The 12,983-nt window shown below is 28.8% G+C and overlaps 1 protein-coding gene across 1 annotated transcript in view; it reads left to right on the forward strand.

Annotated features, from left to right (window-relative positions):
* Window positions 1-152: 152 nt before the first annotated feature.
* Window positions 153-12,983, forward strand: part of LOC111639662 — a 42,421-nt gene continuing 29,590 nt past the window's right edge. Inside the window, exons 1-13 of the mRNA XM_023385576.1 lie at window positions 153-162; window positions 1,575-1,650; window positions 2,887-3,014; window positions 4,936-4,956; window positions 5,421-5,499; window positions 6,661-6,782; window positions 6,862-6,937; window positions 8,394-8,521; window positions 9,689-9,761; window positions 9,839-9,960; window positions 10,273-10,368; window positions 11,025-11,216; window positions 11,952-12,067. Of these exons, the coding sequence (XP_023241344.1) occupies window positions 1,646-1,650; window positions 2,887-3,014; window positions 4,936-4,956; window positions 5,421-5,499; window positions 6,661-6,782; window positions 6,862-6,937; window positions 8,394-8,521; window positions 9,689-9,761; window positions 9,839-9,960; window positions 10,273-10,368; window positions 11,025-11,216; window positions 11,952-12,067 (1,158 nt within the window). The 5' untranslated portion in view covers window positions 153-162; window positions 1,575-1,645. The remainder of the gene's footprint in view (window positions 163-1,574; window positions 1,651-2,886; window positions 3,015-4,935; window positions 4,957-5,420; window positions 5,500-6,660; window positions 6,783-6,861; window positions 6,938-8,393; window positions 8,522-9,688; window positions 9,762-9,838; window positions 9,961-10,272; window positions 10,369-11,024; window positions 11,217-11,951; window positions 12,068-12,983) is intronic.

Consider the following 12,983-nt stretch of genomic DNA (forward strand, 5'->3'; position numbering starts at 1 on the left):
CGAAGAGTGAAATATAGCAACATTAAATGTATTTATGCATAAAGTTAATTTATATCCCAAATAATTGTGAAGCTGAAAAACAATATTTATTACTTTATATTTCTTAAGTTATATATCGAAAATAACGAAAAAAGTACTTATATAACGATACTAGAAATCCAAGTAAGCTACTTAGTAACCGATGCACGTCTTTGCAGACTACTTCGAGTTAACTAAACAAATTTTGTTATTAATTAAAATAAATAATTAATCTGAATCTTTCGATAATTACATTTCAAATCATGATTTAATTTTCCTTGTAGAGAATCGACAGTTAAGAAAGTATTCAAATATTTTGCCGATTTAACTAAATGTCCATATAACATTTATTGGGGTCATTAATTTCAAAAAATTGTAGACCTATAAACTTCCACTGTCGTCTGTCTGTTTGTCTTCCCTTAGACTCGAAAATATGTTAGATATATGAAAGTCGAGACCAGATATGGAAAGCTTAGGGGCAACAGGCCCTGATTAACTATATAAGGAGTTCTGATATGCACCAGAAATCTCGTTATTTCAATTTAAAATTTTCCCCTGAATGGAGTTACATATTTGACCGGCACGACTCTATTGCTAGCAGGAAAGTATGATATACATGGGCAAGACACTACTAATTTGAGATGAAGAGCATATATTTTAAATTAAATAGATTAAAAATATGATAAAAATTGCAGTCCGGCATTGTAACAATGTCACAATAAATAATTGCTCGTTATATGAATGTAACCATTTTAAAAAATTTTCGCATTTAATAAAGACTTTTGTTAAATTCTGTAAAACAAATTAGTTTTAACCATATTCAATTTAAAGAAATTCTATTTCTCAATTTGTCTGTAAAGCGACTTGAATCTATACATTTGATACTATAATAATTATCACTAACGCGTACTGCACTACTATAAAACCTTACCAAAACTTTTACTACGAGTATATACATTATTCACTCTTAATTCTTGTAATTTTTAGCGTTACCGTTGATCGAGCCGTAAAAAACGTTTTTTAATTCTGTCAGGTACATCTCGGGAGGGCAGGAGTGACTTTTTCCTTCCTGTATCAAAAATATATGCTTCTAAGTCTTTTTAGACTTACTGAAGCTATGCAGAAATCTATTCTCTGCGACTTCATAATTATAATACCTAAATATGATTGTTTTATTCAAACATTTTCGTTATCTTAAATATTTAAACTATTTAAAAAATTAGTAATATTTTTCTTTAATCGGCTGAAAAAGTTGTTTTTAACTTTGTCATTTTCATTTGTAATTTTTAAACGCCACAGTGTAATCAAACGAAAGGGGAAATGTTCTGTTTCTCAGTGACAACTCTACACACGTTTTGCTGTAATAATTGTATTACACTTTGTACAAGAACCTATACAGTATGAAAAATTAAATGTAGGCCTATTATCTGAAGAATTCTTTTAGCTTGTCGATTTTAACTTAGCTAACGCCATTGTCGGAAGTAGTTATTATTCTTTTTTAATATTGAAAAGCCGTATTCTATGCTGAAAGTGAAATAACCAAATCAATGTTTCAGATCCTCCTCCGATTTGCGAAAATCCGCCTCCGCCCAACAATGGAAATGTATTTTGCAACCCTAAACCGGATATGAAGTAAGTTTTGGCTTTCTTCGAAAATTTAAAATAAATATTGTTATAACAATTAATTTAAATTGGTCAATTTAAATAATGTTTCATAATTATTTATTTCGTTTAAATATTTTCCAAAATAGGCCTGTAGTAGGCTATATTTAGGCTAATATTTGTAAAAGTATTCGTCACTAACCTTTAATATCATTAGGTTTTAATTCGGAAACTTTAAAGTCTTTAAATATTAATTCTTCAGATTTAATTCACTTGGGGTGAATATATTAAATAACATTGTTATTAATCAACGAACCATTAGCAATCCTATTCATACAAAACGATATTAATTCTTCATTATATGCATTTTGGTCCTTAATGGCACTTTCCACCTTTGAGATCTTATTCTTCATCGCAATGTTTCCTCTCCAAATTCAAGATTTTAATAACCAAATCTTGATTGTATTCATCATATTCACTCGACGATTCCCTGTCTCTTCTAACTTATGATTAACAGATGATTCCAAGAAATTCCGAAGAGAATAATCATGACTGAGTGATGATGGGCAGTCTTTGCACCCAATTTTCGTTTTAAAATAAGAGTCTACGGTTTTATTTTGGTACAATGGTTATTTGGTGATTTTTTTCTTCTTCCTAAAAAGGTAAACTCCAGATTATTTTTGACTCATTTGGAAGAATTCATGTAGTCATTACAAAAATTCACTTAAAGTTAGTTGACAAAATTTTGAGCCACAATATTGCTACAATGCTTATATAGTGCTACAGATTTCAGTGAAGGATCCAAATATAAATTCATCAACCTATAAAACTTATTATTTAAAAAGTACGATATAAGTCATTTTTTATAATGAAATTAAAAAAAATATTCATTATAAAAAATTTCAATGCAAAAAGTGACTAATAAATTTTGCAAATCGATTTTACCAATTTATTTTTCTAGTTTTGAGTTTTGAAATATTTGACATCTGAAATATTTGGCATTCGAAAAATATAAAATATGTAACTATGACCGAGATAAATTAAACTAACGAAAAAATTAAAACTTGCTCGATGGTATTTACATTTTTAAAAATATTAAAATTTCCTGATAATTTTACATATATATATTTTTTTAACCTAACGAAAATATTTCTAACAAATTATACTAATAAATTTTAAAGTTGTTATTAAACATCTTTTAGTGTCCGTGTATATTTTATTTGTTCTATTTACATAATATTAAATGCTACAATTCTTTCTTTAAAGAGTTTGTAAAGCCTACTGTTCTCCAGGATATCATTTTCCGGATGGTTCCACCGAAATGATGACAGAATGTTTTACTCACAGTAATAAATGGATTCCTTACAACAAGTTTCCTTCTTGTACCGGTGCAGGCAAGTTTTTTTTTATTTATTTTTAAGAACGAAAAGCTACAAAACTGAAACAAAAGCGCAAAGTTTAATATAATTTTGATTTTACGAAACAAAAAAAAAACAAAAAAATAATAGTAATTTATTATTATTTGAAACTCATTAAATTTTTAAAAGACATTTTACATCAAGAATTTCTACAAAATTGCCATGTAAAATACTTCCAATTAAAGTCTAATAAAGACAAGAATAAAACTCGTTTTATCAGTTATAACGAAAGTTTTAAACATTAATGAAATTACTGTAAATTATATTACATAAATGAGTTTTCGAAGAGTGAAATATAGCAACATTAAATGTATTTATGCATAAAGTTAATTTATATCCCAAATAATTGTGAAGCTGAAAAACAATATTTATTACTTTATATTTCTTAAGTTATATATCGAAAATAACGAAAAAAGTAGTTATATAACATAATCAATTATATATTTATATAACAAGATATATTTTTTAAACAAAAATCTCTTTTGCTATATAAATAGGCCTATATAAATGATTTTTTTAAACACTTTCCATCCTGTGGACGTTAAGAGGGCCTTTTTTTCTTCTTCTTCTTCCTTTATCAAGCCCATTATGGCTTTGGCTAGGCCACTATAGGTGCTGGGAAGTGTGGGACGGGGTCCAACGTATCGGAATAGATCACCTTCCCGAAATATTACGGGGACTTCACAAATAAGATGCAGAATGATACTTTTTGTCCTTTTTTTGGGAAAAGTTGTGTCTTATATGCTGTAATATACTGTGGAACCTCGCTTAACGAGTGACCAGCAGAGGGAATTACCGGATTGTGCGCATCTCCATCAGTCTGTGTTTAGCACTCGTTCCACTAGCATCTTACTGTCGCTTGTTATCACATATTTTTCCAAATTTGTGTTTACACATATTACGTATAAACATCAACAACCATAGTCCGTTATATAATAAACACCGCAAACGATATGCCAAATTTTTGGGCTATGTAAAGGTTATAATTAAATATTAGAAATTAATTAATTTGACTATAGGTAGGCAGTTATGCTGTCATCTCGTATTAAATTTAATGACCAATTCCAAATTAAATTTTAGAAATGTCTAAATTAAGAATTAGCTATTTATAATTATTAAATTTAATACGAGATGACAGCATAACTGCCTACCTCTAGTCAAATTAATTAATTTCTAATATTTAATTATAACCTTTACATAGCCCAAGAATTTGGCATATCGTTTGGCTGTTTATGAGAGATATTTTTTTATTTTTTTGTTTTCCGCAAATCGAATCCGCATTCCAAGTTGGTTCATTCCGCGGCTGGAAGAAAAGATGATGATTCACGGTTTTTAACAATGTATTTTGTATAATTTTCTTTGAATAATCGTTATACATAAAATATTTGAGCAATTTTTTCGGCCTGGAACACATTATCGTATTTTACACTAATTTATATGGGAAAAATTATTTCGTTTAACGAGTGTCTCGTATTACGAGTAAGATTCTGGAACGAATTATTCTCCTTAAGCGCGGTTCCACTGTACTGTACGTTTAAATACGTAAAATATATATAATTATCTAATTATAACATCATTGTATAACTATATTTACAATTTATATAAGTTATATAAGCTCATATTACTTTTTATTACCAACAAAACTTTCACCTTTACGCTTGAGACATTTTTTTTAATACATACTAAACCTTTGTCGACCCTATTTATGAGCCCTCGTTAGGTAGTTCTATCTATTATTTTTATTTTTTTATTTCTGTTTTTGGGAAAAAACCAGGAAGAGGGTCGAGAAAGGTTTAGTATGTATTAAACATAAAAATATCTTAAGCGTAAAGGGGAAAGTTTTGTTATTACAGTGTAAGCTGGACAATAAAAATAATTATTTATTCTTGTTTTTCAGGAAACGACTATCAACAAGTAGGTAAGTAAGAAGCTAGTTTATTATTGATAATTGGATAATTGGAAGTTTGTTGTCTATAGTCTTAGATGTCGAAGAATCAGCGATTTCTATCCGACATCTAAAAATTTACCACGTCGTTTTCAAAATTTTGTCGATTCTGTCTTACTACTTATAACAGTCTACGTAAAGAAAACTTGTCTTTGAACGAAAATAAAAGGGGGAAAACAAACAAAAATCATTATATTTGTTTAATCTTTCTAAACTTTTCATTCGATTTCAACTTTAATGGTTCTTATTGAGAGCACAATTTCGTAACGAATAATTTCTGGCTCATTTGTGATGAAGTCTGCTTTATAAAATCCTCATATAAAATACAAATGTCTACGTAAATGAAATCTGTTCGATTTACATTTCTTAGAATATTTATTATGTTCAGTTTTTATGTTATAAGTTAATGTACTGTACATTTTTAATATTATTTCTAGTAAGTGTAGAATCTCTATGTAACGGACCGGATTCTCCGGATTCGGGTCGAGTGGATTGCGTCTCGGATAGTCGAACTATGTAAGTCTTACGTGTATATATTCTTTGTTTACAGAAAGCATAAAAATACAGGAATTCCCTTCGGCGAATTACTCTGTAAATTTTGATATTTTACTAATAATTTCTATCATAGATTCTCGCATACTGTAGGTTATACACTTTCGCATACTAAAAATATATATTGTATTCTAAGCTTCTGATGTTTAGATCTGGTCAAAATGAATAACCCGGAAGAACACTAAATAAAATGTATCATATTCTTCAAAGATTTTAACGAATGCGATTGATGATCAGACTGTAGAACTATTGCTCTAGTCCAGTGTTTCTCAACGGGGGCGATATCGCCCCCATGTGGGCGTTTTTCCATGTTGAGGGGGCGATTAATAACAATTTATATTTTGGGGGCGAAAAACAATTTTCTGGGCGATATAGTAAAACATTATATTAAGAATAATTAGATATTTTATTCGTTATATTGTATAATAATTAAACAAATAACATTATACTAGTCACTAGTCTATTCAATGCAGTACGAATTAGGCGTTAGCCTTGTCCCTCGGCATCGGAATTTTGTAGTGAAGTGGCAATACTACGTAACGGTTTTATTGAAGGGGGCGATACTACGTTGAAGGGGGCGATACTACGTTGAAGGGGGCGACGATTCGTTAGAGGTTGAGAAACACTGACCATTGTTTTTCAATTTTTTAATAGTCGCCACAACACGTGTATTACTAAAAGTAAACACGTGTTATGGCTGCTCTGGACTATTTCGCGGCATCTCTAAAGTGTCGCTGCCGCACCTTAGTATGTCACCACATCTGGTTGAAAACCACTGCTCTGTTTTATAATTAAGTGTTCGAGCAAGTCGTGTTCTTTAGTTTTAAATATGCAAAAAAAAGTACTGACAGAAGTCTGAAAGCGACCATGTTCCATTAGAGAAAATTTCTACCCGAGCTCATGCGCTCGGGTAGAAATTTTGCTTTTCTATCTTTCTAATGATCTATCTCCCTTAGTACCTACGCCATAAGAAAAACAAATGCAAACAGAAACAGAATGAAATCTGACACACTTAAAATGTTTTGTCATTAGATATAGTTCAGGATCATACATTTATTTATGACAACATATTTATAATTTAACGTTGTTCATATTTGTAACTAACTGTATTACTTATGTTTATAGGAAATGTGTGGGAAGGTGTTTCAGTGGATTTTATTTTCCCGACGGTTCGTCCCAAATGCAATTGATATGTGATAGAGCGAGTGGAAGATGGACGACCGCTAGTTCATTTCCTGCCTGTTCTGGTAAGATTCAGTTTGCTAAAAGAATTTGAAATCTGACAAGTGGATAAAATATAATCATTTTTGCCATCGATACTTACAGGTATAAAATTGTCTTGTCCAAAATTGGCTTCTCCCGTTCCGGGAAGTTATAAATGCCAAAGTTCTTCGAATAAAAAGTAAGTGCGAAGAGCTTTAAATATTCAAGTTATTTATAATAGCTTTGAGATTATAATAAATGAAAATTTGCTAAATGTGTACAAAAATGTTGGATAATGGATTGAAGATGTTAAAAAGTGTACTTAGACTTTAAAAATCCGTCGTTTTAAAACAGAGTTTTGTTACTGACTTGTTTCAGAAGACCATAGTATAACACAAAAACTTCACAGTCACAAATTTAAATACTGTGTTTTTGATACAGACGCATCAAAAACGTGTAAACTTCATGTTTAAAGTAAAAAGTCAGTTGAAAAAGATATTTAAGACCCATTTGGACGGCATGTTAGTTTTTGGTTGTAACGCAAATTAAATGCAAAAGTGCACAAGTCATTGTACTAATTAACTAGCAGTTTTAGATTACGCGGTGTTTACATCTCTTGCTATAAAAAAAAGGGCTACTTCCATAGATTCCGTGGAAGTAATTGAAAACAAAGGGGAAAGAAAAATATAAATGTAATTGGAAAATTAACGCTAAAATTACCAATAAACAATGTCATGAGTGCTTTTTATTAGTATTAGTAGATTATTAGTTATGATTAGAAAAGATGATTAAGTAATACGTGCATATTTCACTGGTTACTTTTGTTGATTATAACGGTTATTATTTCGACTAAAATATCGTGTTTCTTTAATTTACAGGTTGTTATTGTAATTATGTAAGTATAGTGCTGTAGTGCACATTATATCAATAAATCAAGCTATTATTTGATATTATAGCAGCAAAATCTACTATAATACTGGGTTATATTTTGTAGCTATCTACTCTAATGAAGACGACTGTGAAACATGTCACATTTTAAACGAATTTTGATTCCCTTTCCCCCTTTTCATTAAACTTAATACACGCAGCATAGAGCCACTGTAGGCTGATGTCCCAATATTAAAATTTCCTTCCCTTAAATGAGTAACATACTTTATGAATGTTCTTTCACTAATGCGACCAATATTACTGTATGAAATAATCTTATTGTTATATTTAACAAACTGTGTTTAAATATAAATGTATTTAATAATAAATGTCATGCTCCACGTTTTGATTATAGAAGCAATAGAGAAGGGTCTAAAAGACATACCTTATGTTAGAAAGAAATAAAAACGATAAATACGATAATGATTAATTTATAAATATGATAAATAATTTGTGTTTGGATTAAAAATTACTGGCACGGTTTCAAAAATACCAGAAAAAGAAATAAAAAATCAAATACTGTATATACATTTTTAATCTAAAATATCTTACATGTAAATTCTTGTTTAAAATATCCAGCAGATAAATTTTTGATTATATTTCTTATAAGAAAAAAAAATCGAAATTTATATTATAGACTATGCATAAGTTTAACAATTTTGTATTTTATCTTTCTTGGATGTGTTTTATCGATAAAATTAAAAATGAAAAATAATGCATATTTTCAGAACGTGTATCGGTTACTGTTCGAACGGTTATTATTTTCCTAACGGTTCTCTCGAATTAACTCTGACCTGTACTCAGGAAAATGGTGTGGTCAGATGGCGTCCTTACGCTGAGTTTCCGAAGTGCGAAAGTAAGTATACGTTATCATTTTTATTACTTAAGTCGGTCTTTTGATTAGATTTGAATATACTGTAATTCCATTCGTTTTCAATTTTCTTTGTTTTTTTCAAATTTATTTGGCTTTGCTTATAACTATCAAAAAGAAATGTTTATTCAACATATAAACTTAGGCATTTCGTGTTAATCAGTAATTATTTAAGCCACATTCTATTTGTCACATAGAATTAATTTTAATCATTTGCTGGAAAACTAATTTAATTAAGAAATTTTTGAGAATTTATTCAGTCACCTAATTATTATTATTATTATGTAAGAGAATCCGAATCAATTAAAGATTTAATTATTTCCACTCTGAAAGATCGATATTAAGAAAACAAATCTGAAATAAGCAAAAAGGTAAATATTACAGAAATTTATTTCAACGTACTGTATTGCATGTACAAAATGTATATTAACGGATAAATAACGGTTTTTATTTGATATCAATTAACCACAAATCAATGCTCAGACGAAAGATGATGGCAATGCCTCAACAACAAAAATGTGTCCATTATTGGCCGAGTGGATAAAACCACCAAACTCCGGTAGTAGGCCGTAGATTCGCGCCTGGCCAACGAGTTGACCACGGGGAGTTTTCCGGGTTTTCTTGACATAAATAACACCTGAATAGGGGCCAGTTTCCGATAAAAGACCTCTCGATTGGCGTCCTCCCTCGGCAGGTCGCCTATGTGTTGCGTTGTCGTATACGAATAAAACCAAACCAAACAACAATAATTTTTTCACATTTACTTATATTTACTTTACATTCACTCGTTTCATTTTAAGAAGGATACAAATAATATATTGTTAAAAGTGAAAACAAGTAAATACAAAAGTTATTTTTAAGAAAAAAAGCAGTCAAAATTTTACTCTCGAGTTCTATCATTTCCCTAATCAATTTAGTAATCAATATCATACTTTATTAAAATTTAAAAAAAAAATTATAAATTTCTTCAAAATTGCTTTTCTTGCGATGTATCTTTTATAACAGCATTAATATAAAAACTTTTATATTAAACATAATATTTTAATTATTTTCTTTCAATATACTAAATTATCGGTGTAATACATCCTATTATTTTACTACAATTAATATAACGCTTCCAATAAAAAATGATAAAATAATTTTTTATTACAGGATTAAATTTATGCAAACAACCACCAGCTCCTTCCAATAGTAACATGCGGTGTTATTCCAGACAATACTCCATGTGAGATTTAATATAAAATTTCTCATTTTATCTATTCTTTATACAAATATTAACAGTGACGTTTTTTTGCTTTACAGGGAATGTACCGCCGAGTGTCGCTTAGGATATAAATTCGATAACGGAAATACCAAACTGACTCTATATTGCGATACTTCCGACGGAACTTGGAAACCTGCACCCACCTTTCCCAACTGCTTAGGTATATTTTCATTCGCATCTTAATTAATTATGATCTAAAATAAATGTCTTCGGTAAAAACATAAAGTAGTTATTCTATAAATATTTAATCTTTGATCTTCCTCGTTTCATTTATAATTCATCTAAACGACTCCTTTAAATTGCTAAAATGTCAAATATATTTATTATATTTCGTTACGTGATTCCGTTTTATTTTCCAAGAGATATTGGAATTGTGAATAGAACGAATAATATGAAATTCGACAAAATTCTAAATTATTATAACAAATAATCTAATTACTTAATTAATTAATAATTTAATTCCCCTTAATAGTGACCTGCAATCCGGAATGCCAGAATGGCGGAGTTTGTACCAATCTCAACACTTGTTTGTGTCCGAGAGGATATCGTGGGCACATCTGCCAATATCGTAAGCACTATACGGGAATATTTTCTCGATTAATTTGTTTATTAATTTTATATGAATTTAAATTTAATTTAATCGTGATATATTATCGAGTATTAACGCTACTTTAGTTCTTATCGTACAATTGGATATAAAGAGTAAGGTTTATCTGTGCCACATTTTTCAAACGGAAATATTTATTGGTACGCTTCTTTTTATTTCGGAAAAAAAGCTTTTAAAAAAGTATATTTCGTAATAATTATCCAACTACGGTCACAATTTGATTTTAAAATGTTATAGAATTGCTTCGACTCATTTTAAAAGACCTTGTGAATTATTTTTAATTGACGGAAAATCGAGTAGAAAGGATGTATAATTTAGAGACTCTCATCCCGAAAGAGAACAAAACGGAAGACAAATTTTAAAATCAAATGACTAAACTAATTATTTGTATAATTTATCATAATTGTATTATGATAAACTTAAAAAAACACAATTACAGTAATTTAATTTAGTAATAAGGTGAAAATAGATAATTAAAATAATATAGCCTAATAATATTACAAGTTAAAATTAATTCAAAAATAATGTTACTATTTTGGATAATTTATATTTTCGTTTATATTTATGCAATTACAATGAAATTCAAAACTTTTTATTAAAAAAAAATATATATTCAGACGAATCGAACTGCGACCAACGAAGATTGATGTTCTCCGGCGATATCAAATGTCAGCATTATTCTAACGAGACTTTGTGTCAGCTAAAATGTCCTTCCGGAATGATATTTAGAACAACTTTCGATCCTCCTCTTATCAGATGTAATTTACAAGGATTATGGACACCGCAAAATATTCCTGCTTGTATGGAAGGTAAAAAGACTTTTAAATCAACATTTTTTATTGTTAATAATTAAAAAACACAATATATTCGAGTTATGTACAAATGCGTATTTTATTTCAAATTACGTTTTTTAACTTTAGTTTCCAGTTAAAATTTATTGTTGTCCATGCACTCTCCTATAAAGGATTTTACAAAAAAGTGCTCAATTGAAAAGCTATCTGAAAAACGAATAAAAGGTGTCTGGTAACTGCTACATTAGATACAACATAACATTAATTTAGTATAATAAGAACTACAATATTTATCATTTTGTTAATAAGAAACAAAATAATATAATCAGAAAACTGAGATTTATTATTAAATGTCATATATCATTTATCTTACATAAGTACTGACTCCACCTTCCTCCTATAAAGGGTGGTAAGATCTTTCATTCTCTATCATGACACGAAGACTTCTTAAAAAACGAAAATAAGCATTAATATTATTCGAGTCTGCAATATAACGCTCTTACTTTGTAAACCGTTATTTCGCTCTAATTTTGCATAATGCAAAAAATATTTTTAAGTTTACATTTACAGAATACAATTTTTACGTTATAAATTATTCGTTTTCCACCAAAATATTTTTTACTGAACTTTGCTGTCCGAAAACGATAGAATTTCGAGACGTTTATGGAATTTAAACTTATGATAATAATAATAATAGAAATTATACTGTCTGATAAATAAGTTTTTATTTCTCATATTACTTTCTCTGTTTAGAAATCGATTCGACGGGATATAATCAATTGGATGAATCGAATTTACGGGACGAACAGATTATTAACGATCAACAGGGCGACGTTAATCCTGATAAAGAATGGATGTTTGTTAGTGATGTAAGCTGTACCTTATTTCCTATATGCTAATAATTAATGCTTTTAAATATACTTTCTAAGACTATATAATTCATTTAAATAATATTTATTGCTGTAATGAGATTTCATTTAAACTATTATGAAATGATTATGTTAACAGTCGAGAAAATAAAAAAAATTTGATGATTTTTTTTTATTCGCAAATAGAACACACTAAAAAGAGTCGATGCGAACAGCATTAATATTAAAACATTCGATAATTATATATAATTTTGATGTTTGCATAAAATAAATTTGGTTCCTGTCATAAATTATCTGTGTATTTTTATCAGATGTTTAGTAGATTGTATGTACAAATGACTTAATGTACGGTACTATACATTATAATAATATTTTAATACATCTTGTACATTGTAACTGTGTCAATAATACGTTTTTAAAATATATTCGTTTTAATGACAATAGCTGACACATCTTACCTCAATTAGTCTGTTAAAATTGTATTTTATTCTTATCTTATAACTTTTGTAAATAGAACGAACCAAAATCGTCCGCGGATGTTTTGCCAATAAAGATAGAATGTTCCAAAATTGCACTATTGGAACACATTAAAATTCCTTCGAACCGTCTCCAGTCTGAGAAGAAACATCAAGCATTTAATAGGAATTTTTTGGCTAAAAGAAAGTATAGAAACTCACGATCGACAATGACTTGACTAATTATTGAAGATAGCAAAGAAACACACATCTCGATAAATAATTTGGTTAAATTTATCGGAAAAAATTCTTTGTTGAAATATAATCCAATTTAGCGTCACAATTTAGTTAGTTTGGACGAATTTACATTCATATACATTTTTTTCTAGAAAAGGAATTACAGTATTATTATTGAAGATAAATAACCTAGAAAGTTGAGTAAACACTATGAAACAGTATAT

The sequence above is a fragment of the Centruroides sculpturatus genome, unplaced genomic scaffold, assembly GCF_000671375.1.
Source record: "Centruroides sculpturatus isolate CEXI.00-Female unplaced genomic scaffold, Cexi_2.0 scaffold1211, whole genome shotgun sequence".
NCBI classification, from domain to species: domain Eukaryota; kingdom Metazoa; phylum Arthropoda; class Arachnida; order Scorpiones; family Buthidae; genus Centruroides; species Centruroides sculpturatus.